This window comes from Drosophila santomea, chromosome 2L, assembly GCF_016746245.2.
Source record: "Drosophila santomea strain STO CAGO 1482 chromosome 2L, Prin_Dsan_1.1, whole genome shotgun sequence".
NCBI lineage: Eukaryota > Metazoa > Arthropoda > Insecta > Diptera > Drosophilidae > Drosophila > Drosophila santomea.
In genome coordinates this window covers 9352863-9378316 of record NC_053016.2, presented here as the reverse complement: position 1 = coordinate 9378316, position 25454 = coordinate 9352863, and the positions used below count along the sequence as shown (strand labels likewise).

The 25454-nt window shown below is 41.4% G+C and overlaps 3 protein-coding genes across 6 annotated transcripts; 1 reads left to right on the top strand and 2 right to left on the bottom strand.

Annotated features, from left to right (window-relative positions):
- Positions 1-326: 326 nt before the first annotated feature.
- Positions 327-1779, bottom strand: LOC120458435 (4'-phosphopantetheine phosphatase). The gene has a single exon (XM_039646078.1). The coding sequence runs from the start codon at positions 1765-1767 to the stop codon at positions 583-585; it is 1185 nt and encodes a 394-aa protein (XP_039502012.1). The 5' UTR covers positions 1768-1779; the 3' UTR covers positions 327-582.
- A 450-nt stretch (positions 1780-2229) lies between these two features.
- LOC120444364 (polypeptide N-acetylgalactosaminyltransferase 5) lies at positions 2230-24113 on the top strand. 4 transcript variants are annotated; one of them, XM_039623982.2, is made up of 10 exons: positions 2240-2374; positions 2906-2927; positions 16570-17714; positions 17771-17937; positions 18068-18386; positions 18457-18634; positions 20379-20559; positions 21711-21850; positions 21915-22148; positions 22225-24113. In XM_039623982.2, exons 3-10 carry the CDS (start codon positions 17188-17190, stop codon positions 22369-22371), a joined length of 1893 nt encoding a protein of 630 aa, XP_039479916.1. In that variant the 5' UTR covers positions 2240-2374; positions 2906-2927; positions 16570-17187; the 3' UTR covers positions 22372-24113. The 4 variants fall into 4 exon arrangements, with proteins under 4 accessions (XP_039479898.1, XP_039479916.1, XP_039479888.1 ...); XM_039623954.2 differs by lacking the exon at positions 20379-20559 and adding an exon at positions 18910-19090 and having other exon boundaries at positions 2241-2374; XM_039623974.2 differs by lacking the exon at positions 20379-20559 and adding an exon at positions 18910-19090 and having other exon boundaries at positions 2254-2374; positions 2903-2927.
- Positions 24114-24531: 418 nt separating this feature from the next.
- LOC120444383 (60S ribosomal protein L37a) lies at positions 24532-25415 on the bottom strand. Its single transcript, XM_039623993.1, has 4 exons — positions 25397-25415; positions 25270-25324; positions 25065-25193; positions 24532-24826 (listed from the first exon to the last, which is right to left on the bottom strand). Exons 2-4 carry the CDS (start codon positions 25270-25272, stop codon positions 24680-24682), a joined length of 279 nt encoding a protein of 92 aa, XP_039479927.1. The 5' UTR covers positions 25273-25324; positions 25397-25415; the 3' UTR covers positions 24532-24679.
- Positions 25416-25454: the final 39 nt, after the last annotated feature.

Sequence of the window (25454 nt, the reverse complement as noted above, 5' to 3'; positions counted from 1 at the left end):
ACTGCCGCTTATCAACCAGTTATTATGATGACATGGTTGTCTTGTTTCGACCACGAATAGAGAGATAAATGAGATAGTCAACCGTAAGAATGAGCACGCAGCGCAGGCCGCAAAAAAAGGCAGACTATATGTAAATAAAGCAGACAGTATCCAAGTTTTATGGTGGGAAATGTCTAGGTGAGCCCTCCGTCCTGATGAAATGCCAGTTGGAAGCGAACGGTGGGCTTTATCAGCTGGTAATCCACACCATTGGGCGCTTATCAAAATTGCAGTCCATATAACCATGACCGATAATAAACCGCCGTCATGATAAACAAAAGGCTTTGTTATTATATATTCTTGTTTTTAATTATTAAAAGTTTTTGCGGTTATATGGGTAAGGTGACCACGAAAGCACTTGCATTAAGATTACATTTATACACATATGAATCTCATCGGTAGATCGAGGGATGGGATTGGTTTGTGGGTTGTGGTTAGTGGCAGCAGTTCTGTGGACTATAACAATAATTTCGAACTGAACAAGGACCGAGGATATTGTTTGTTTATCAACAAGGAATAACAATGAACGTGGTGACTCCTGGACTAGCTGGGCGCAGCCGCTTCGAACTTGCAGACGACGGCGAACATGTTCTCGCCGCCCAGGTACTTGGCCAGCCATTTGTTTTTAATCACGGCCAGCTTGAGGGTCTCGCAGCCGAAGCGGGCATTCAGATTTGTGTGCAGGGCGCGTCCCATGCCCTCGATCACAAGCAGGTCAGTCTCATTGGCAGCGATGGCGTCGCACAGCTCCTTGGGCAGAGTGCGCATATCCAGGCAGGGACCAGTCTGTCCATTTGCATAGACCAGTAGTTGTCCCTTTGACCAGGCCTGCCCCAGGACCTCACACTCCCGCGAGCAGTCGTCCAGCAAGGATCTTAGCTCCTCGCTGGTCACATCATTAAGAGCAGGTTCACTGTTGGCACAGAGCAGCACCTTGGTGCCTCGTTTCAGGAGTCCTCGGACAAAGGGTAGCACTCCCAGGACTACATCCACGCCGCTGTTGTCTACAAAGACCACGGCGCACTTGTGGGGCTCGCCCTTGAGGCGATTCAACCAGTTGTCCAGGTTGTCCAGCAGCCATGGTCGCTTCTCAATACGTTCCAGGGCTGAATGAAGTCCGAAATTGCTATCCTGCTCCAGGATGTTAGATATGGCCTGTGCACCCCAGTCAAACATGTTGCCGGCGAGGACACCGCGTACCAGCTCTGTCCACCTGGTGTCCTCATCCTCCAGGGCATCCAATTCCTGGAGGCGCTGCTTCAAACGGGCCACAGCCGAGGCATTCTCCAGCTTCTTTTGTCTGAGCCAGGGATCCGCAAATCCGTAGCGGCGCAACAGGGTTTCGTTTAGCTTGAGAAGCTCACTGGTGCCCAGAACCACCTTGCCCTTGTTAACTGGAACATTCCGCTGGTGCTCCTCCAGCCGCTCCAGATACGCCGCCTGGAACTGCTCCGCCCTCTGGGTGGCCGTGTGATCCTCCTCCTGCGACTTGGCCGCCACCTTCGCGAACTTGGCCACCATGTCGCGAAAGCAGTTGAACCAGTAATCCGCGGCCTTTCCATCCGTGTTTAGGTCCAGGGTATCCGGCTGATAGACAGCCGGATCCGGCAGCAAGCTACGACTGTGCATTGCGACGCGGATAGACGCGAGGCGTATGATTTTCAGCGCTGAATTAATCGCCGTTTTTGTAAGTTTTTTTTTTAGGGTGGCAGGTGTGACCAGGGGCATTGCAAGCAAATTTGTTTTGCAATCGATAACTCAATGTTTATAGTTTTGTGCAAGCCGACTATTCAGCGACTGTTGTACTAAATAATACCGTTATTTTCATGAACTTAAAAAATTAGCGCGCAGTTCTTAAATACTCTTGTACTAAAAAAATGCTAATTGTGTAAAAAAAATCGGCGAATTCTACGGATATTTGCCAACGCAAAATAATGTTTTAAAATGTATTAAAAAATAAACCAATAACCTCTTTCATTAGATACTTTGTGGAATGAATTCGTAAAGGAGTTTGTGAAATAAAAATACGAAAGGGTTACAAATACTATAAAGCCACTTAAAAACATTATTGGAAAGCAATTTTAAAATATGGTTTCTTAACAGTCTTATTGCAACTATCGATAGTATGCACGATAGTGTAATGCACCTTGGTCCCTCTGAAGTTTTATTTTCCAGCACGTCGCACCTGGTCACTCTGAAAACATGAAAAATCTATTTAAGCAACCCGCAACGCTCTCTTCTTCGTAATTTTTTGCTCCGATACGAGAATATGTCGCGTCGCGCATGAATTAATTATTAATCAAAAGAGAGTTAACAGTGCTTGTGCAGTGCAAGTGTGAGTAGTTTAATGCAATTTTTTCCGGATAAAAAAATCAAATTTGAAACACCCACACGGCCAGGCAGTTGCATACGTGTGCACTTGATACGCACACATAAACACACACATACACGCGCGTACGCAACAGAGAGTTGGAGTGGTAGTAGTAGAAAGTGCAGCAGGCGCGGTCCATAATACACACATATATACGTATGTAAGTAATTCAGGCATACGGACGTGTAAATAAACCGGGTCGCCCACAATTTAGGGGCGTTACTACGCTCTCCGCCGGACTCGAAATCGGAATCGCGGCAAACGTGTTCAATTTCCGAATCTCCCCTCGCTCCTTCCATCTCTTTCGCTCTCTCTCGGTGCGTACGATTGTGTGTGTGTTAGTTAGTGAGCGGCCTGCCGTGTGTATGTGTGTCTGTTTTTGTTGGTCACTTTAATTCGCCACATACACACACTATCAAACAAAAAGAGAAAAAAAATTCGCGTTAATCCTGCTACGTTTCTGTTGTTCTCTTCCCACATCCTTTCATCCAGCAGCTTCCAGAGATTTTCACTTTGGGTAAGCGATTTTCAACGCGACTTTTCATCTGTTTCCATCTGTATTTCCCCCATTGCACTTACTTATTGGACTCTTAATGCCAGTGCGTTCGTGAACTTGATTCTGATTGGAGGTCGAGCCAATTAAACCGGTTCGTGTAAATAAAATCCGCTGAAGATTCCTCTTCTTGTTTTTCTGGTTAAATGCAGTTTTCCTGCTTAATACCCGTTAAATTTCCAAGTTCCAAATAGGGTATATAGTATTTGCAAACAAATTCCAGTCTTATACTATAGCGCATATAAATATGTTTACTTCTTATCAGAAGCAGCACTTATAAGACCTTGTCTTTATAGAAATTTCTATAAATAAATCTGTATAATGGAAATTTAAGTTTCTTAGAACCTTAATTAGCGGATATCTTCTAGTCGAGTCAGATAATCTTGAATGTTTTTCCCGCTCCTTTCTGACCATTGCAAATGCATTTCTTTTTATCAAACGCACTGTGGAACCGAATGCATTAAGGTCGCCGTTTTCCACCTGCAATTAATGCCCACAGCTAATGACTAAATGACAATGGGTCACGTACTTATCGGCCGCAGTGTAATGATAATAGTGACCGCCGTATCAGTGGAAAATACTGCTCATTTGGGTCGTGACTTTTCGTTGGGTGAAGCCAATGGCATGAAGACACAAAAAAAAACATTGATTGTGGGAAAGATTTCGCGGAAGCAGTTCCTACAAATTATACTGATTGCGGAAATTGGTGCTATGGCTAAATTCTTTAAGATATTACTCACTCGGTCTTATCTATACGATTACTCCATAGTTGCTGTCTAAACTAAAACGTGATTGTATCAGTGCGAATTGTAGATAGTATTTAATCTCAATAAATCATGTTTTAAAACTAAAGTAAGAGAAAATTCCAAAACAAAAAAAAAAAGTTTGTCGGAAGTTGCAGATACTTGTATTTATTTAGCTTTCTTGCTGATTTCACTTGAATCTGACTAGCCTTATCTTCTAAATAAAATAAACAAATTTACGAGAAAAAGCATTTAATAAAGCATATTTAATAAAGGCTTCTTCAGTTTAAGCTTAAATTAAGGGTTTCCGGTTGAAGGTTTTTTGGCTACCGTTCCGTTTGAAAGAGTGGCGATCCACCTTGCACCTGGCGAGCCACGCCCACTGTTCGCCCAGCTGCCCCCTAAATTATAGCAACCTGACCTCGGCCTCTGCAGCAGTGGTTGTGTGCAAATGAAGCTATAAAATTGGCCCATGCCACTAATAAACGAAAACTTTTTTGCTACTGGCCCCTCCTAATGGCCTAGAGATCATCTCCCCGTTCTCTTGTCGGTCACCTCTCCATCCCCATCCCCATCTCCACTTCCACTTCCATTTCCAGTACAAGCTTAGTTGGAGCACTATGTTATCCATTCCCCTTCGCTGCCTTGCCCCCCTCTCCTCTTCACCATTTCACATAAAATCGAGTCTTAGAGGAGAAAGCCATCAACGCTCCGTAAATTCCCCCGAGCAAACACCGAAACTACAGCAACATCGAGTACATTTACCCACACACCTGCAACTACAGTTATGGCTGGCAGCGTACAATGAAGAAGCTGCAGATGCTGTACAAGAAAAGATTTCCCCGTAGTAAAGCGGGTTTTACTCTATCGTAATTGTCTAGGATGAAGCTGTGTTTTTATAGCACTGTCATGCGGTTTTTGTCTTTTTTGTACCAAGAAGTGATAAAGCTGCCCGCCGCCGATGAAATGACAAAATGCCGTGGTCTCAGACACAGTTTCCTGCTCATGATCATGATTTCGATGGAATGGGGCAATATAGGCTAGATATCTGGGTTATAGAACAGCCTGCCTTTGGAAGCTGTTAATTGGAGCACTTTTTTGAGGGAAAATTAGCGACAACTTGATATTCCAGCATCGATTATGGTAGCTCACTATTTGTTGTGACTCCTCTTTAATAAGATATGCAAAGATATTTATCATGCATTTACTATCTACCTATGTTAAAGTCCATTAGCTAATGCTGGCATTGAATTTTCTATTTTCTGTTATCACTTTCTCGACCTAAAGCACGCAAAAAAAAAAACGCTGTTGCCGCTGTCAACTTTTATGGCTGGTCGGTCTGTTGCAGTTGCCAGCTGCCATTCATGGCAAAATGAAGACAACTCATCCCGGGTTTTAGCCCCCTGCCATTCGCAGTGCATCCTATATCAACCCTCTTCGGGGCGTCCAGCTTGATTGAGTGCAGCAAGTGTCCATCGAGGACAGTAAGCATCGCATGTCTGCACCGCGAGAAATGCGAATCTCAAGTATAGATAACATTTGTACTTTCATTAGAGTGTGGAGTAAGATTTTTATAAACGTGTCTGCCAAGTTGTTGGGTGCTACAATGTTAATTAGTGTTTTGTTGGGCTTTCTAAGCCTAAAACCAGAAGTAGCTCCGATTTGAAATGAAGTGGTAGGAAGGTAGCTTCATTTTTCTGCGTGCCACAAACGTGGTGACAGTCAGTGGCCAACTGTGCAGCCGGCGGCAACTCGCTTTTCACATTATTAAACGTTAATGAGTTTTTAAGACTTGTTTGCGCATGTGGGCGATGGATGCGATGCGATGCGATGCGATCCGACGTGATGCGGTGTGGAGTGGTGTGGTGGCCAAGAAGACGGAGTACTCGAGCTGGAGCTGCAGCCTTGAAATTGCAATTGGCCGCCATGGCCGAGAGCAGTTGAAAAGAGCTGGGAAAGGGGCTAAAATCGTGTGGAAAACACACACACAGCATAGCACAGCATAGCACAGCAGTTGCAAAACCAACAAGAGTTGGGGGCCAACTGGAGCTACAATTACAAGCATCATTGGCCTTATTTCTTTTGTTTTTTTCGGTTTTTTTTTTTCTCTGCCAATATCATTTCTGTCTTGCCCGTTTTTCGAGCTGCTGCTGTTTCGAATGTCACAGCATACACATTAAAGCCCAGCTGACGTAGCTGACTACGTTTATTTGCACAGCTTTCGCACTCCAACTGACTCCCTCACGTTTTTTTTTTTTGTTTTTTTTCAGTTTAGTTGGTTTATTTGGCCTTTTATGGGCTTCCGAAAGTGATTACGCGGCATTTAACACCAGAAACGGATTCTATTCTGAAACTGTAAGACTTTTATTTCTATTTTCGGCTTATAAGCTGAGTAAAATTGTTTATAAGCCGGAGGTCGAGAAGAAAAATTCTTTTGTTATCGCACTTTTCTGTGCTTCCAACATGGTATGAATTACACTTTTTTAGTGCTCGAAGGGCAGGTATTCCTGGTATTTTGCTTTTCCTATCTTCTAAAGAAAAAGTACCTTATATTTGTTTAAATTGCTTGTAAGTAAACTGAAATGGCTTGAATCTCTATGAAATGAAACCATTGCATTCATTTTTACCTCGGCATTTTGTTCTCCATTTCTTTCGACCGAAAGTTTGCATTTTTTCTCCGTTCATTCTTTTCCCAATGTTGTCTAATGAAAATGCCTTGGTTATTTATGAGCATAAATTAGAAATTAACAGTACACACAGCGCACTGCACCCACACAGACGCAATTCAATTATGCTGCATATATTTCATACAGCAATAGCAGCAGGAAATTTATGAGCCATGCCCCCAGGGTCGAACTTGACAAAGCCCCACCAAACAGCGCACCCCCCTACCCAATCTCCCATCTCCAATCTCCAACTAAAAACCCCGCTAAAACCTAACCAAATCGTAGTGGAGCGCGCCAAGCAACGAAGCAGCACCACCGCTAGTAATGCCAATTTAAAACAACGGTGGCTAATAAAAAACTGTCCAGTTTCTGTTTTCCCTGTAAGAGTGGTGACCGTTAACAGAATACGGGGTATGCGTTAGTCTACTGGAATCACACTAAGGGTTAAGTAACAGAAGTGTAGGCAAGGGTGTTGAAATAAAATTTCATATAAAATATAATTTCTTTAATTAAAAAGTAGCTTAGATACAGCAGCTTTATAGCATTGATTAGTCATGAAAATGAAACTGACTTGTGGTTGCCCACAAAATGGGTATTGTTCTTGCCACATCCGCCCCTTGGCATTATTGGTCTGGAGATTGGTCTGGAAATTGGCCAGGTTGACAACGCTGAGCAGCGAAACGCGTCAGCAACAATGGCTGCATAAACAACAAAGCTTCCATGCAACAGCAGCCAGCACAGCATTTTCACCAAGGTTGGAAAACGCAGCTCCGCTGGGCGCAATGCAAACTAGTGGGTGGTTGGGTGTTCGAGTGGGTTGGTGGGTTGGTGTGTGGGTGGTTGCTTTGGTATGGTGGCCCCATAAATTCTGATCAACTATTAGTGCATGAAAAGTAACCGGAAAGAATGTTCTGCTATCTGAGGCACTCGCATGCTAAGGAACACCCGATAGCGGCGCAACAACATTTACCTAACATAATTTAGCACTCCACTCCATCACCACCCTATCACCTATCGCCAGCATTTGGGATGCCAAGACTCACGTGTCCCGGAACAATGGTAATGGTAACCATCTAGTTAATTGCCATGTCACCCAGTTAAGCGGCATTGAACGCCAGTTACGCAAGGTGTTTTAATTAGCTCAATGGCACTTGCCACATGCTCGTCGATCCGTCCGTCTGTGTCTCATTTCCCATCAATTTGGACTGCGAAATGGAAACTGGGAAATGGAAACCCAATACTACCATCATTTGCATAACCGATAAGCTGATGAAACATAACCAAGTACTGAAACAAAGCCAGAAACAATGGCTTGCAAAAATTAAGGCTTCTTCCCCATAAAAACTCATTCAATTTAAATTATGCAGGAATAATGCAAATATTTTCAGAAATATGAATCACTTACAGGTTTTTTAATTAATTCGCATGGATAATACCGCAGAACAAATGAAAACAGCTGTCAGTTTTAAGTAATAATTTCTTTTAAATTATTGTAAGTAAAGAGCTACTTTTTTAAGCCACTTTAAGGGCATTGAATTTGTCTGTTTTTTCCCTCCTCACTCATTTATATTATTGGGTAAATAGTTGCCAAATAACTTTATTATTTGCGCACACTTGTGGAGAAACTTTTGTGTTTTGCTCTCATGTTCCCCACACCACAAATAAGTTATAACCAGCCGCTTTGAGCCCGATGAATTTCCACATAAAGTTGTCTCAATGCGAAGTGATGAATTTTGAAACGTTCTATAGTTGCCAAGTTGTTGTTCTTATATATTGTTTGAATATGCCACAGCACTATCATTTAAAGTCCCTTGTCTAGATTGAAATTTAAATCTGCAGATGCTGCCCCATTACAATCACAATGCCGCACGATGACTCAGAAATTCTTTGGCACAGTGTGGCGCTGGCACTTTGCATTAGTTTGTTGTGGTGGCGCCCGCTTGAAGATTATGAGGTTGTGTAAGCTCCCGTTCCATACAAAAAAAAAAAAAAAGAAAATTAAATAAAAATCCAAGAGAGTTGAAATAAGCAAATGTGTGCCATAGAAATTTGTATTCCATTGTCATGGACACGCATCACATGAAAACGAGGAGCGAAATGGAAATGGGGAATAAAGTCCGTCAGTCACTCATATTTCGCTACAGCGCTGGTCAAGCAAATAGCAATAACGTCTTTGCAAACACTGAGAAGTGATATTTAAACAAGGACGCAATGTAACTGAAAGCTTTATGATTTCTTTGCGTTGGTAAACATGTATGCAATCTTATCTTCTTGTGTGTCATCACAAGGTGTGCTAACAACTTCAGGTGAACACTTTTACGGCTTATACTCGTATATCAAATATTTGATTTTTTACAATAGCTGGGAGCTGTATAATAAGTCACCTAGGGAAATTTTGTAAAGCAGTAGTTCAAAATCAAGACATAAAATATAAATTGCTATTTTATTGAACACAATTGTGCATATGTGCGGTAAGCCGAGAGGAGAGTGCAATAAAAGTGGGAAAGTGGGGGAAAAGCGGAAGAATCGAAGGGAGAAGAAAGGAAAACAGGCTGCCGGCAAGGAAGACGATTAAGTCGGGGCAATAATAAGGAAATAACATTTTAATGGGACAACGAGAGATTGGCCTGTGTGGCGAGCATGTGTCTGGGAAGGAAGTAGTACGCCAAAAAAGCCGTAGGGAATGGTGGTAGGGTGTAACGATGGTCGAAAAAACCGCAAGAGAGTCCAAGCACGTCCACGCCCCCTTTTAGCCGCCGCCCCCTGCACATCTCCTAGTTCCGAGTGCGTTCATGCGTGATTGGTTTTCGAGATAAGCGTGGGATTGGGGGCTTTTATTTGAAAACTCACTGACCTGCTTTGATTTCATTTGGTGAAACTAGTTTGACTGATTGAATTGGATTTGTGAATCTAAAATTGAAATGCATTGGATTTGTGCTAGTCTGCGAATTCATTTGCTTCATGTCCGCATGAGATTTTATTTTGTGCAAATCGAATTACCGGGAAGATTTCTACTAATCTTACATAAATCTAAACTTCAATTTGAGCCATTTCTCAACGGATCTCTCTTAAACTAGTTCGCATTCCAGCTAAAAATAAAATCGGCACAAACGTAGCAGCCGAATTTTCAAATTTCTGGAAACTGTAATTATATTCCCATTTAATTAAGTCAACCTTTCTCGATGCATAATTGGCTTAATCGCACAAACAAAGCTGCTGGCCATAATTAGAGGCAGAACAAAGCGAAACAAAAGCAAATTAATGATGCGGGTCCAGCGCAAAAGAGGGAAGGGGGAGGAGTGGGAGGGGATGGTTTTATTGTCGGGTCCCCGAGTTCAAGCCCACCCAATGATGGTCCAAATAGAATTACCATTGTGCCAAATGTCAAACCTCGAAAAACTTTTCGCTTGCTCCACTTATTTGTCTCGCCCTTTATGTGCAGGCTACTTTTTTGTATTTTTTCTGCTTTTTTTACTAGCCTGCTCCGCGTTTTCGTGCAAAGTTTTACAAATTGCAGGAAAGTGGTATAACAAAAAGAAAACACAAAGTTTGTTTTAAATAAAAAACGCCGCAGAAGAAGAACTCGAGTACTGTAAATGAGCAATTGCTATGCAAACGCTGGGTCGCTTAGCATATTTCTGCTTTCTAAACGCCCCCCCGCCCCCTTCTTATCCTCTTCTGCTACATTTAACACAGTGGAATCTTTTGTCTTCATGCCACTCTCCATTCTGCGCGATACACAGAAATTCTTTTTCACCTAACTTTAATCTTTTTTTAAAGATATAACTTAAATATCAAAAAGCTTGAACTTAAATTTTTCACTGTGTACACATGCCAAACGTAAAGCTCCGATTTGTTGTCCTTCTCCATTGCCCAGTTTTTGTCTCTTTCTATTTACTTTTAATTAAAATGCGAGTCATGAATTCATTTCTGTTTCGTGTGCCAAAAGATTTTACGAGAAGAAAGAACGAGAAATTAGCGCAAAATCCGCTTTATGAGCCTGCAGAACACTTGATGGTTGCAAATGATAATGATGATGATAATGTAACCATCCCCCCACCCCATTCCCTCCCTTTCCCCTCCCCATACACACAGATACATTATTCAGATGTCAATTCTCGTATTTCGACACATTTCTCTTCGTTTGGCGACACAGGTTTTTCTCGGGTTTCCTCTCGAAAATGCCTACTTAATTTGTTGTCATTCATTTTCTCTTTAGTCGTCGGAAAAATCCCATCTTCAAAGCAAATTGTTATGGCTTTGTCGATTTGCGTTGAATGATGCCTACCAAAGAGCAATCAAACGAATTACATTTGTGTTATTAAAATGTATTTGCTTACTTCAGTTTGCATTGCATTGTTCGCTTTGTTAACTGGGTTAAATTACATTTATTCAATCCCTTCAACATGCCAGACAACTGCAAAACAAGTAAGAGTATTTAAGCAGGTGAAATGTTAGTTAAATATGTATGCCAAATTTTTCCAAAGCCTGTTGTTTCACACTTGGTTAGTAACGATCCCCAGACGAAACCCCTTTGACGCACCTCTTTGGGGACTCTTTTAATTGCTATTCCCATTTCTCTGAACACGACCGGATTTTATCATTCACTACAGTAAGGCTTCCCAGACATGTACCAAATGCAGCTTTGTGACTAAAGAACTTCTCTTTATTGCTATAAATGTATGATTTATATATGTTATAGCCTTAGTTTCGTAATAACTTTCCATGCTACTAAGTATAAATAACCAAGGGAACCTGTACCCACTTATTTTTATAATTTCTCCAAAAAAAGTTAACTATTTTTCGAGCTGGCGAAGTTGGACAGTATCAACTGTTGGAAGGGGGGGAAAATTAGCATTTTATTAGCTGAAATTGTTAGGCGTTGTCATCGTCATCGCCAAAGTCGCCGGCGTCTTAGTTCATTAACCTGCCGGACGGACTTGGCATCGCATTTGTTTTTATGACTTCAAAACGGCGAGCGGCCTGTGGATTGTGAGTTGTGGAACCTGAGTTTGGTGTGTGTGTGTGTGTGGGGCGTATTTATAGCGCTAATTTGTATCATTCCCCCGAATTTACTGGGCTTCTCGCCGCATGCCAGCATGAAACCGAAATAAATTTTATTTGTGTGCAATATAAATTACGCGCCTTTCACATCAGGCAGCCGGAGTTCCACTGCTCCAGAACTGCAGAAGTCCAGAGCTCCCCCAAACTCCCCAGCATTTCTGGCAGTTGGCCACAGATCATTAAAGTGCCGAGTGCAGGGCCCCCAGACACCTACAACAAGTATTATCCTCATCCTCACGGCGAACAAAAAATAAAAACAACACTCTCGAAATTGATGTGGAATTTTTTATTTCAACTCGGCGCGACTTGTTGTTGAAGTGCGCGCGAAACGAGTGTACTTAATTATGGCAAACTTAAAATCGGATGATTTATATGTGGGGAGCATGCTGGAGCATTCGGATGATGAATTTATGGCACTCAAGCCTCTGAAAGTCAAGTGGTAGCCTTTAAAACACACGTCTATTAGTCAACTTACTATGCTTTGACATATGGCAACCTAATTTCGGTTGGTTTGCTTTGAAATTGAGTTATCAGGAGTTTAGGAAACAGTTTATTTATAGGAAAATCATATCGATATGTACATTTCTCATTCAGTTCAACTACACGATAGCCAGATTTATGTGCGAACAAGTTACAAATTGGTTTAATTTTCCGTTTGGATTGTATGCAAATGCTAACCAGATGTGGGGAGCCATGGAATAGCAACCAGTTCGACGGCAAATGGTCATCAGCGGGTCAGCAAACTACTCGCTTAATTGTACAATTTCATTAATTGCATTTAATTGCATACGTTTTCCAAATTGTTTTCACTCACTGTGCGCCTTTGTTTTTATTTTCCTGCTACTGGATTGCTTGCCATTTACCCCTTTTTAATTGTTTTCTTTTTTTTTTTTTTGCACTCTTAATTGCATTTTGTGTTACAATTTCATTTTGTAAGCGTTGTCACAACAGTTGTTGCCCCCGTTTATTGGCTTGGCTGCTCTTTTTGATTGTTTGTCGGTTTTTCGTGTTTGTCATCGCCGGGACACGACCTTCGCCAACACAACTGCCAACACAACTGCCAACACAGCAGCTACAGCAATTCATTAAAAAATATGTAACTATGAATTGATTGCCTGGCTGCTGCCAGTACAGATTTTCCCCCAAAAGGGTGGTTATAAATAAGTGATGGCAGCAGCACACATTGTCAGCTTCAAACAGTTTCGATCTGTTAACATTATGCACTATCTGCACTTCACATCGCTTCCGCCTCGCGTTTCAGAAATTCTTGCAAGAGCTGACACAGATTTTCATCAAATTAATTGCTGTGCGCTTTTTTAAGTGCGCGCCACACACTCAACAAGCGTGCTAAGTGTTTTCGGGCCCAAGTGCAGTTGAAACGGGCTTACAAGCTCATCTACAGTGGCTGCAAATAGTCGCTACACAACTCTGCTGTCTAACGATGCTTACAATTATACAGAAGATTAATAATAATAGTTAATAATTAACGAGATTTTTCCTTAGAACTGAGAACTTAAAGCTGAGCTCTCAAAAAAACTTGGATCTAAAATTATTTCGAATATTGTTTTATCTTCTAATGCAATTTTCGCCTAATTTGGAATATGTTTTGCCAAACTTATAACTCGTTTACGAAAATTCAGTCGCATAAAACGAAAAGTTTTGTCAAATTAAAAACGCCTCGAAGCCGAAAAGTTTCGCACATTTCCGAGCCACTACTGTACGTAGATGGCCTGCCACGCCCCTTTCCGCCCTCCCCGCCGCCTTATCAGTGGCAATAAACACAGCGCAGCTTGAAAAGCTTTCAGCAGGCGCCCACTCCCATTTTTTCACTTTTTTTTTTTTTTATTATTTAGCTGTTGTAAAAAATGCTAGCTTCCGCTTTGTGGCCCCGGCCAAGATAAAGTCCAAGAGGGGCCAACTTGAAGAGGAGAGTCTGAAGGAGGTTGGGTGGGGGCAGGGGGTAAGCACGGGAATATTTCAATTTATGGCAGTTTGACAGTTTTTCAATGTTACGTGCTGTGAATTTTTGCGCACCGCTGAGCTCGAGCTCCATTTTAATTAAAATCGAGCAAAATTAAATTACAAAAGAAGAATTTGAGCTGCTGCTGCTGCTGCTGCAGTGCAAAGCAAAGTAAAGCCAAAGCAAAGGCAAAACTTCACGCAGCCAACTGACAAACATTCAATCGTTATCTGCAGAGCCACCCACCACCACCCACAAGCAACCAACACCACCCATTGGTATCGGAAATCAGAAAGGGGGACAGAAATCAGCACTCAAGTTCAGAGAAGTCGGCAACAATTGAAGTTGATTGTCGTACATACATAAATCATCAATTGCTGTCGGCACAGCAACTCAACTCAACTCAACCCAACAGTGAGTCAAGAGCTTTCCAGCGAAAGAAAATGCAATTTGAAGCTATTATCAGATTGCAAAAGTTGGATTATTGTTTTAGCGAGCATTCATCGTTGCAAAACCTGATTTAACTATTTTTTTCATTAAATACTAACTAATTTTATAGGCAATGTTCGCACTTGATGTTCTCAGCGCTTGTTGATTTTTCCAACAGCTTGCCAATCGCTCATAATTTCAATTGCTTTGAATTGGCTTATGATTGGATTTTTACGTAGATTTAATAAAAGTACTTATCAGATTGTTCAATTAATTCTTGAGCAGCGTTGATGGCAAAGTGTTAATAGCACTGATTAATTCGCATTGGAATTTAACTCTTTTTTTTTCGCCCATACCACAATTTATGTGAAAAATATTTGTTTGCTTTCGCTGGTGTTTTCATCACTGAAGCTGATTACCTGTCAATTAGCAGTTCACAAAGCGTGACTTCGACAGTCGCACATCACAGCCCACTTTTATTTTTATTTATGCCCAACAAACCCAAACACAAACCGAAACATTGGGATTTCAGTGATATGGTGGGGTTAATTGAATTTCAACATTTTGCCAGACCAATTATGCGCTTTTCAAGCAGAATGCTGAAATTGTAAAATGTTTTCATTTGACATAATTGAAATTGAATTTTCCGTAGTGGAATATGCATGCAAATGAGTGGCAGCAGCATAAACAACCGTGAAAACAGACCCGTTTACAATTTGATTAATTTAAATGCTACAAATACCAAACAAGTCCAGCCGAAAGCCCTTTTGACAGCCTCTTAATAATGGTTTTTTAATACCCTGTCATGATTTTATTCTGCTATTCTAAGCCCCTCATTTTTTGCTGGTCACTTTTTGAAAAGCTTTATAAATTGTGCAAGTTTTTGTCCACCATTCATCAAATATGAAATCGCATTGGGTTGTCATAAAGTTTTCGGGGCATTGAAAACTTCATGACATTACCTTTCAATTTGGAGTTTTTTCAAATCTGCTCTGAATTATTAATTACTTAAAAATGCACACCCATTACTAAAATGGGTTTTGAGCGCGCTGTGTCAAGTGACGTTGGATAATTGTAAAAACTGAAATTTATTTTTTACGTCTCCTTGTTATCAAATGTATTATTGATGGCCTGACATGGCTGAAAGGGCACTCCAGTGAGCGCCACTGAAGTTTGCCTCTTCTGGGTTCCTGCTGCACATGCAACTGCATATTTAAGCAGAGTGTTGCCCCTGCCCAAGCCACCCACTTCTGCACATCCGCATCCCCATCTCCATCGCCATCTCCATCTGCATCTGCATCTCCAGCTCCATCTGCCCCCCAAGGCTGCCTTGCCAAGTGGCAGCGGTTGGTGGGTTTTTCCTACTACCTACTATTTCCCAGACCCGCAGTCTTGTCTAGTTTGCCGCTCAACGAGGTTGACGTCGCCTGCCTTATGAATGATTCAAAGGCACGTAATGTGTGCAAAAAACTGCAGGATGCAAAAAACTAAAGGAATTCGAACGGCGAACATAGAAGTACTCTAAGTGAAGGTGTGGCGCCTTACTATGCTCTCGAAATATCTAAATGCAGTGGCTACATTATACATAGGTGTAACAAGAAGTCTTATAAATGCATTAGGTGCCTCCTTTCAAATTATACATTTTCACTACATATTTAAAAAAATTTAAATGCAAAAAAAATAAAATATTTAATAATATTAAGATGTTAAATAGAAACATCAGAGATCATGAATAATTAAACCATAAAAAACTTTAAATTTTGTTCAAGGCACAAAATGCATCTTGACTCTAGTAATACCCCTATATAGAGTATGAGTTAAGCCAAAAGCAGGCGAAATACCGTTAAGAGTTGTTGCGCTTTTGGCCAGTACTGCCGTACTGCCTCTCCCTCCCTCTCTGTCGCACCTAGCTCGCTCTCACTCTGACAGCTTGTTTGGCATTTGGCGTGAGTTGTTGTTGGATCTGATGCTGCTTGTCTTGCCGTTGTTTTTGTCTGCGACTGACTATGACCTTTGTCAATGGAATTTTGGCCAAAACGGCATTTGGAGAAAAAAACAAAAAACGGTTTTTCTCCCCTTTTTTTCTGGCTCATAGTTGCCGTTGGCATTTCGTGTGCAAAGCGCTGGAGATTCCGCGGTAAAACAGAGATTCAAGCCGGAAAAGGGTTATTGAAAGCTCAGCTTTGATGCGATTTATCGATGCAGAGTTTTCGCAATTTCCATGGAATATATTTGCTATGTTTTTCTCGTGTGGAATCAATAAAAATCGTATTTATTTAGCTCTTGTCCCCCCTTTATATTCGATTTTCTTGTAAAATAAACAAACATATTTATAAGATAAAGGTATATACTCACTTTATAATCACGCAATTTTTCCGTCTATCAACATGAAATATTAATGCAAATACTTTGATAATGAAAAGCTTAAATTAATTAAATCTCATACGATAATAAATCTATAGCTGCCCCAATTGCACACGTGTGTGGCTAACCAAATTGGTAATAAATTGCTGGGCAAATAAGAGGCGAAGTGAATTCATAGCTCGACAATAAATTGAGCGCAATTATCTGTATATTTGTATATTTTTATACGAAAAAAAGCGTTTGTTTGATTATTAACGTATAAAAATATATCACGGCAACAATATGTAATCATAACTTTCATTTTTTCCGCCGTTATTCATTATAGCGAAGTGATTTATCATGGTGTTTATTGTTATTTTTTTTTTCTCCTCTCTTTGCAGTTTAATAATAGCGAAGGTCGTAACTTTTCATAGCCAGAGGGAACTGATAGAGAAAGATAGCGAAAAAAGAGTGGTCCGGGAATGAGTTTTCCACGGCGAAACTGGACCTGGAAAACGTCGCAGAGGACTAGCGATCTTTCCTAAGAGTAAGAGGATGCGGCAGTAGGAACAAACTGTACGTCGGAGTCAAAGGTCAAACCGAGGGCTAGCATGTGCGAGAGTGCAAGGGAGACACACAGACAGACAGCCAGAGAGAGGGAGACGAGACGAGTGGAGCTCCCATATGTGCCAACAACAAATACAACAAAACTATTAACATTTCACGCTTGAGGGAGCGATAAAAGTCTGATACCGATACGATTGATAACAAAGTAAACTAGCTACAGCACAGCAACAGCAACTGCAACATCAACATCAACCGTTTTAAACACACGACGAGCCACATCAACATATACTTATCAAATCAACAAAAGATCAACAGGGTACTAACATGATCGCCGCCCCAAACTAAAACATACCATTAGTTCCGCAATAACCGAGGATAATCAATAATCATATAACCAAGGAGTCTAGCCCAACCACACAAAAAAAGATAGTTAACAGAGATCAAAGCCAATCATGACTTTCTCGACCTTCACACGCAAAATGCGCGGGCGCATGCGCTCCAACACCTGTCGCATCGTCCTGCTCACCTCGCTGGTCTGGGTGATCTTCGACTTCGTGCTCATCGCCCGCTACTCGGACTGCATCGGCAAGGATGGATGGCGCTGCAAGCGATCCGGCGAGTACGACGTCGAGCTGCCCAATGCCGAACGCCTGGTGGACGACAATCAGCTGGTCGATGATAATGAGATTAATACGGAAAAGTCCTTAGACGGCGAATCCGGTGGTGCTCTCATCATGGGCCAAGGCTTTGCATCCGGCGGCATATCGATGACCTATCCCAGTGTGGTGCTAAAGAAGTGGTTCCTGGCGCCCAGCGTGCAGGAAGCCAAGGGCAAACCGGGCGAGATGGGCAAGCCGGTTAAGATACCCGCTGACATGAAGGATCTCATGAAGGAGAAGTTCAAGGAGAACCAGTTCAATCTGTTGGCCAGTGACATGATTTCGTTGAATCGCTCGCTGACCGATGTGCGACATGAAGGGTAAGAGCTGACTGCCTAAATATGTACAAACCGGTTGTAGCATTATCCGATTTCAGTTGCCGCCGCAAACACTATGCCTCCAAGCTGCCCACCACTTCCATTGTGATAGTTTTCCATAACGAAGCCTGGACAACCCTGCTGCGAACGGTGTGGAGTGTTATTAATCGCTCGCCGCGCGCCCTCCTCAAAGAGATTATCCTGGTGGACGATGCCAGCGAACGGGGTGAGTTGCGTATGCACAAAAGGTGCTCCGGGCACTCTTGACAATGTGGAAAACACTGATACTACAGCTTTAATTAAGAGGCTTATTATGTGATAAGATAACACGAACTCATTCGCATCTCATCTTGCAGACTTCCTGGGCAAGCAGTTGGAGGAGTATGTGGCCAAGCTGCCGGTAAAGACATTTGTGCTGCGTACAGAGAAGCGTTCCGGTCTGATCCGTGCACGTCTCCTGGGTGCCGAGCATGTGAGCGGTGAGGTCATCACCTTCCTGGATGCCCATTGTGAGTGCACGGAGGGCTGGCTGGAGCCGCTGCTCGCGCGGATTGTGCAGAATCGTCGAACGGTTGTGTGCCCCATTATTGATGTGATTTCCGACGAGACATTCGAGTACATCACCGCCTCGGATTCCACGTGGGGCGGCTTTAACTGGAAGCTCAACTTCCGATGGTGAGCGGATAGTTTCCTTTTCCTGGTCATGGTAATCCCTTTTATAACACCCCACTTTAATCCGCTTTAGGTACCGAGTGCCATCGCGAGAAATGGCGCGCCGAAATAACGATAGGACCGCTCCACTGCGAACACCGACGATGGCCGGTGGGCTGTTCTCCATCGATAAGGATTACTTCTATGAGATTGGTTCCTACGACGAGGGCATGGACATTTGGGGCGGCGAGAATCTGGAGATGTCGTTCCGTGTAAGGCAATATCAAAGCATTTTGCAGATAGCATTTCCCGTTCTCTCTTTTGTTTTGTTCAAACGTTTTTCCTTAGCTGCCAAGCCAAGCCGCAACAAAAAAAAAAACAAATTCAGTCCTTGCATTTACTTTAGGATTATGTTCTTTTATTGAAGCATTTATTTTAAGTATTTCAATTTTGACCTAAAACAACGAAACAAATTTATTTCTACTCACACACACAAAAACACACAATCCATTACAATGAACGCAATCGTGACGATGATAATCCGCAGATTTGGCAATGCGGCGGCATTTTAGAAATAATACCCTGCTCCCACGTGGGTCACGTGTTCCGTGACAAATCGCCGTACACCTTCCCCGGCGGCGTGGCAAAAATTGTGCTGCACAATGCGGCCCGAGTGGCCGAAGTTTGGCTGGACGAGTGGCGTGATTTCTATTATTCGATGAGCACAGGTTCGCAAAACAACAAACAAACAAACAACAATCAACAAATTAAACAGTCAAATAACATTCCAACCACAAGTCGATTTTAAATTGCGTGCATCTAACTCCTAACCTTAAGAATTACTCGTTATCTATTTTGTAATTGGCTTTAAATCGCTAACAGACAGAGCAAAAAAAAAACCCACACTTTTCGAAACAAAAAAGGTGCCCACTAAAACACTAACACACAACACATTCAAATCAAGCTGATATGTTTTTGAGCATAAAAACTAATGTATAGTTAATGATTTTGTGTAACCGACTTTTATATATACGATCAGCATTCTATAACTAGCTATCCTTAAACATGTCATGTAACTCAGAGAGCTCCCAAGATCGATGGCAGAACACATCAACTTTCTTTCTTATAACCGCACTGGCATTACCTAATTAGTATGTTTTCCTTTATGATTTCCTCAACTCAAATTCTTCTCGATGTTCTCACAATTCTTCTCAGTTAATCAGTTACTCAGCTACTCAGTTTCTCAGTTCTCCTTTTGCTCATGCTCATGCTCTCTCTCTCATGACTGTTCCTTAAAGGACCAAGCTCGGCTAACCAAGATATAATATCATCTTGTTCCTAATCTACTAAACTCTAATGTTGAATACTTCGTTTGCATAGGTATTAACGTATCCATTTATAATCCAGTTGCGCAGTATTAACAAGTTGAAACCTTAGGCTAAGCATAACGTACACGTAACTTGTTGCTTATTAATTATGCTTTAAGTATCTGACCAATTGGTAATTATATTTGATGATTCGTTCATTAGCCTAAGTTCTAACTAATCTTTAGTTTTTAGTTGAAGCTTTTTTTGTGCTCTGGTTTCCTTGAGGGTTGGTGTGGTTTGATAAGCACTTTGCAGGCGGTTTTTAATCTTAGTAATCAGTTGGTAATATTCAGTTATTGAAAACACGAACATACAAAGTGCTTATAATCCCTCAAACTAATATGGAGATTAAGGCGCCGCTGTTTCTAATTTGATCCCGACCATAGCCCAGTTTTGAGACCATCTTTCCCGGACCTCATTTCCCAATTGCTTGAGGGTCTTAGGCCTGGAAGTACAGAGAGCTAGGCTTGGCTTAAACTGTTTTATAACAACAGCTTCTATTTATTGTATATCTCTTTGTGTATATCTTTCTCGTCCACTCTTTGACCACCAAATGCTCGATTGTACTGCCCGATTGTCAAACAAATTAACAACCACACACATAATCCCCAAAACGAAACCCGATACGAAACCGATACCACGCATCCAGGTGTGGATGTGCGGCGGCGTGCTAGAGATCGCGCCCTGCTCCCGTGTGGGTCACGTGTTCCGCAAGTCGACGCCGTACACCTTCCCCGGCGGCACCACGGAGATAGTCAATCACAATAATGCCCGCCTGGTCGAGGTTTGGCTGGACGACTGGAAAGAGTTCTACTACAGTTTTTATCCAGGTTAACAAACTACAACAACAACAAAAATTAAACAAAATACAAAAAAAAAAAAACTAAAAATCTAAAAAATATAAAAACAACAGAATGCTTCTCCACTTTCTCTCTCACGTTCACGTTCTTTCTCCACCGTCTAGTTTCTATTGTCTGTCTCTTAAATAGTGTTTTGTTCCGTATAATACTCGTATATATCTCTGCATACATAACTACAATATATATATATATATCTCTCGAGCAAGCAGCACGCCCTGCATTATGCAATGTCTATATACACACACAATGAATATTTATATCGATATTTATGATTTTTGGCATGGCCGTGTCCAAAATCGAATCCACAAATCAAAAAAAAAAAAAAATTTAGCAACCCACCGATCAATCAATTGAATCCAATCACGAAACATCTTTCTTTCTTCACCTTACACCTTTTGCTTTCAGTATGTTTTTTTTTTTGTCTTATTGGTTCCCGATTCCCATTTATTTCTCTCTATGTTTTTGTGTCATTTTTCAGTTCCGTTCCGGTTTTGTTCCTCTTACGCCCAATAAACACACACCTGCTGCCTTTTGTCTTTTGTCCCCATTGTGTCCCCAAAATTTCCACCCAAAAACCGCATATTTTTGCGAGGAATAATCACACAGGTTCAAAGAAACTGAAATTTAGTGGGAGCGGTTTTTAGAAAGTATAAAGTCCTCGTCCTAGAAACCCAACTTATATATTGTTTCTTCAAACAACTACTACTAACTAGAAGTATACAATTTGTTTTGTAATGTATATTTGGTTTAGATCTTAATTATTAACACAAAACTGTGATTAGCTTAATGTATATGTTTGGAAGTTTGAGAATCTTGTAAATACTATAATTGGCACTGCTTGTGTATTAAATAATTGTATATGCTTGTAATTGTTGGGCTGCTTAGATGTTCTAAGAACTTGCATGTTTTTGGTATACTCAATATGTTCCATCTTTCATCACACGCACCAATTCTTAAGTAAAATGAGCATTTTTAACCCGCTTTCTAACAAACACATACACTTAGATCGTAAAACACAAAACACTCGCCACAGCATATATGTTTTATCTTTCAATTTGGAATATTCTTAATTAACTTGTAAATTTTATTACCTCTTTTTCCCATTTGTGAAATCACTTTAGGAGCTCGAAAGGCATCGGCTGGCGATGTGAGCGATCGTAAAGCACTGCGAGATCGCCTCAAGTGCAAGAGTTTCCGCTGGTATCTGGAGAACGTGTACCCCGAGAGCTTAATGCCTTTGGATTACTATTATCTTGGAGAGGTAATTCGCAAACTGTAGTTGAAAGTGTTTGTTTTAACGCGTATAACTTTGAATTGCTCAACAGATCCGAAATGCGGAAACGGAGACCTGCCTGGACACGATGGGCAGGAAGTACAACGAGAAGGTGGGCATAAGCTATTGCCACGGCCTGGGCGGCAATCAGGTGTTCGCCTACACCAAGCGCCAGCAGATCATGTCCGACGATCTGTGCCTGGACGCATCCAGTTCCAACGGCCCGGTCAACATGGTGCGATGCCACAACATGGGCGGCAATCAGGAGTGGGTCTACGATGCGGAGGTGCGTTCTCATTAAATGCCGCCATATCATTTAGACATTCATTGACATACTGTTTCTTCTTCATTTAACCCCGCAGGAGAAGTGGATTCGGCACACGAACACGGGTCAGTGCTTACAGCGTGCCACACGGGACGATGCCAACACGCCGCTGCTGCGTCCCTGCAGCTACGGAAAGGGCCAACAGTGGCTGATGGAGTCCAAGTTCAAGTGGCAGGCTCACTAGCTGGATGGCGCCGCCACCGGAACGCCCGACTACAACTAAACTCAACAGATCCTACTAACTATACTGAGAACTTCCAATTTATGTTTAATCCTAGCCGACTCCTCTTTTTGACATTTATGTAGCCTAAGTTCAAGCGAATCTAAGTTCTTGCTAGGCAAATATCTCTCGCTCTCTCTCTCTCTGTATGCGTGAATGTGTATGCGGCCGGAGAAGTCCTTCGGCAGCAGGATGTCTTCCCAATATCTTGATGCGCGTGTGTGATTGCGTGAGATATATTCAGATATATCTATTTACATGATGAGCATGTATATGTGTTTATATAGGCAGGCAGTTCTACGATTTATCTAGGTATATGTAATTGTAATGTATATTTACATTAGCTTCGACCAAGTACCAATAAATTGGCATTTAACTGACGTTTTGTGCTTCACAGAATATAATTTTAAAGTACATAAATTGAACCCAAGCAATTGCAGGCCAAGCAATTGCCACAAGTGTGTCATAGCAGAACATAATGTAACCCAAATACTAAAACGAAAAGGTTCTAATCCCTCTTCATCAAAACCCAAGCACACGACATTCCTAGCTAGAATTGTACTTGAGAAATTTACGGTTCGCTTTTGTTTTTTAATTATTTAAACTTTAAGCCACTTTATGGGTTGTTCTTTGCGCGCACCTATAAAAAATATCAGAGAATCTATTGCTTTGTACCAAAATAACGCGCTCTTCATATCACAAATGGAAATTACACGAAAATGCTTCTAAACCATAATCATTATACAATGAATATATGACAAAAAAAAATCTCTCAAAATTGCACGCATATCATAAATACAGTGTAAAAATATTTATAAGCTACATTCAAACGAGAACTAAACAACTAAACAAAAACAATGTAAATATGATTAATGTAGCTATTAAAAATATACATTTAAATAAAATATCTATGTAGTACCTATATGATATACACATATGCAAAGCAAGCAAAACTGTACTATAAATTGCATTTAGTTCTAGGTTTAACGTTAAGTTCTAAATTAAATTTAGATTTAGTCAACGTTTTTGCAGACAACAATAGCTCTCGACTAAATGCTAAAATATTGCTCAAAATTGAAGAACTCACTCTCTCCAGCTATTGTGTAAATATTTCGAAAAGTATTTAATCAAAAGTACGATGCATAACCTGACTATGAACGAAAACGAAATTCCACAGATCCTTGACAGCAGCAAACCGATAAGACGCAGGCCAAGTAAAACTTTTTAGCTAAATTTATTTTTTAAATCGATTATGTGAGGAACCCATAGTTATAGAGAAACGATATATACATATGGCAAAATAGCAACTATTTTAACTGGTGACGGTGCAATTTTTAATTAACATTTAAAGTAAAACAGAAAAACGATCCAACAAAGCAACACAGACAGGCAGGTTCAACGATCCTTTCCCGAAAACAATCCTATAAATTGTCCTTATAAATGTTGTGTGACCGCTAAATATGGCCTACACTATATTATAGCTGCCTCTATGTTTTATATTGTTGATTTGTATATTTAGCTAAATATAGGTTTCCCATTACTCAATTGTAAAACCTCTCAGAATACAAATCGAACGGATAATAGAATGATAACGCAACACTGAATGTAAGCCAACATTTTTATGCATTTTTCATTTAATTATTATTTTTGTTTGTTTAGAGACTTTTTAAATTTTATAAATAAAAAAGATGACAAATTTAAGACAACCCCCCTATCAGTATTTCATTTCTCCAGCTGGGCGAAGGGGCGATTGTTGGGCAATAGCACCTTCGGCTAGGGGATTATAAGTTGTCCATCGAAGGAGCTTATCACCGGAAGGGCAGAGAAGCGATACACATTCAATGCGACTTGTTCAGCTCCTCATAGTTGGCAAATCATGGAAACTGCGATTATAACAAGATACTCTTAGGTGCCACATGGGTTGCAGTACATCTCAAACTGTAGAGAATTCCTAATCGAACTTATCAACCTTGCACACAGAACTGAAATCACAAGTGCACAGAAGTAGCACATCCAACGGATTAACCGAGTGGGGAATCTTGGGATTCTGGTAATGCCAGGATTTGTTTTCACACGGATCTGTTTTCAGCATAGTTTTCCACAGAAATGAACCTCACTTTCGCATACTGTTAAAAGTAAAAAACATTTTTTATTTTCACATGACCGGCACGGCGCAAACCACAGGAAAATCGCGTTGTCAGATTAAAACTAGGGGAGCTAGCATAGCGGAGCATTCAATTAGATGGTTCCATCATTAATGATCCGTATATGTTTACTGTTCCTTGGTTTCGCGCAGACGACGGACGGCGGATCGCACAGAGGCGGCGGCGGTGGTGGAGTACACCCAGGCGCCACCGGCGACGGTCCTCTTGCAGCGCTTGCAGGACCAGATGCCAACAACGGCGCGCTTCATGGAGTCCTGCGGATACAAGAGAAAATGTTATTATCAATGAAAACTCTGGTAGTTTGGTGCTTCTATTGGAAAGGAATTAATCAAAGGAACATTTCTCCCACGAGGATTTTTCGACACTGAATAGACACAGCCTAGGGCGTTGCTTTAGAAATGTCCATTGATAACGTTCCACCAACGATTCGCCACCAGTTGGCGCTCCAATTTTGGGTCACCCTAATGTTGAAAGGCGTGAGCTCGCACTCACCTTGCCGCAGAAGGAGCAAGTGTACTTGCTGTGCTGGGTGATTTCCATCTTCTTGACCATCTTACGCAGGGAGGCACCATAACGGGTACCATATTTACCAACGATTCCAACCTTCTTGGTGCGCTTGGCCTGTCAATGGAAGAAGAAGAAGGGGTTAGCAATGCGGTTGGTGTGCATTTCCGTGCGAATTTTGCGTTCGTCGTACCATTTTGCTGTTGTTGTTGGTGTGTTAGACACGGGAAAGATTCGCCAGCAGTATTCTGTGCACGTGGAAATGAGATAAGGATAATTTAATAGGGGAAAAACGTGGAGCAAAAAAATTGTACACTTACACGCCGGAAACGAAAAATCGAAAAGAGCGAAAAGTGTGACCGCCGCGTGTTACTTCCA

Excerpts from the sequence above, each read along its gene's own strand:
- LOC120444364 (XM_039623964.2), top strand. The coding sequence starts at position 17,188 with ATGACTTTCTCGACCTTCACACGCAAAATGCGCGGGCGCATGCGCTCC. Across the intron at positions 19,091-21,710 it reads CTATTATTCGATGAGCACAG|GAGCTCGAAAGGCATCGGCT; the intron begins GTTCGCAAAACA and ends AAATCACTTTAG. Across the intron at positions 22,149-22,224 it reads AGTGGGTCTACGATGCGGAG|GAGAAGTGGATTCGGCACAC; the intron begins GTGCGTTCTCAT and ends TTAACCCCGCAG.
- LOC120444383 (XM_039623993.1), bottom strand. Across the intron at positions 24,827-25,064 it reads CTTGCTCCTTCTGCGGCAAG|GACTCCATGAAGCGCGCCGT; the intron begins GTGAGTGCGAGC and ends TTGTATCCGCAG.
- LOC120458435 (XM_039646078.1), bottom strand. The coding sequence starts at position 1,767 with ATGCCCCTGGTCACACCTGCCACCCTAAAAAAAAAACTTACAAAAACG.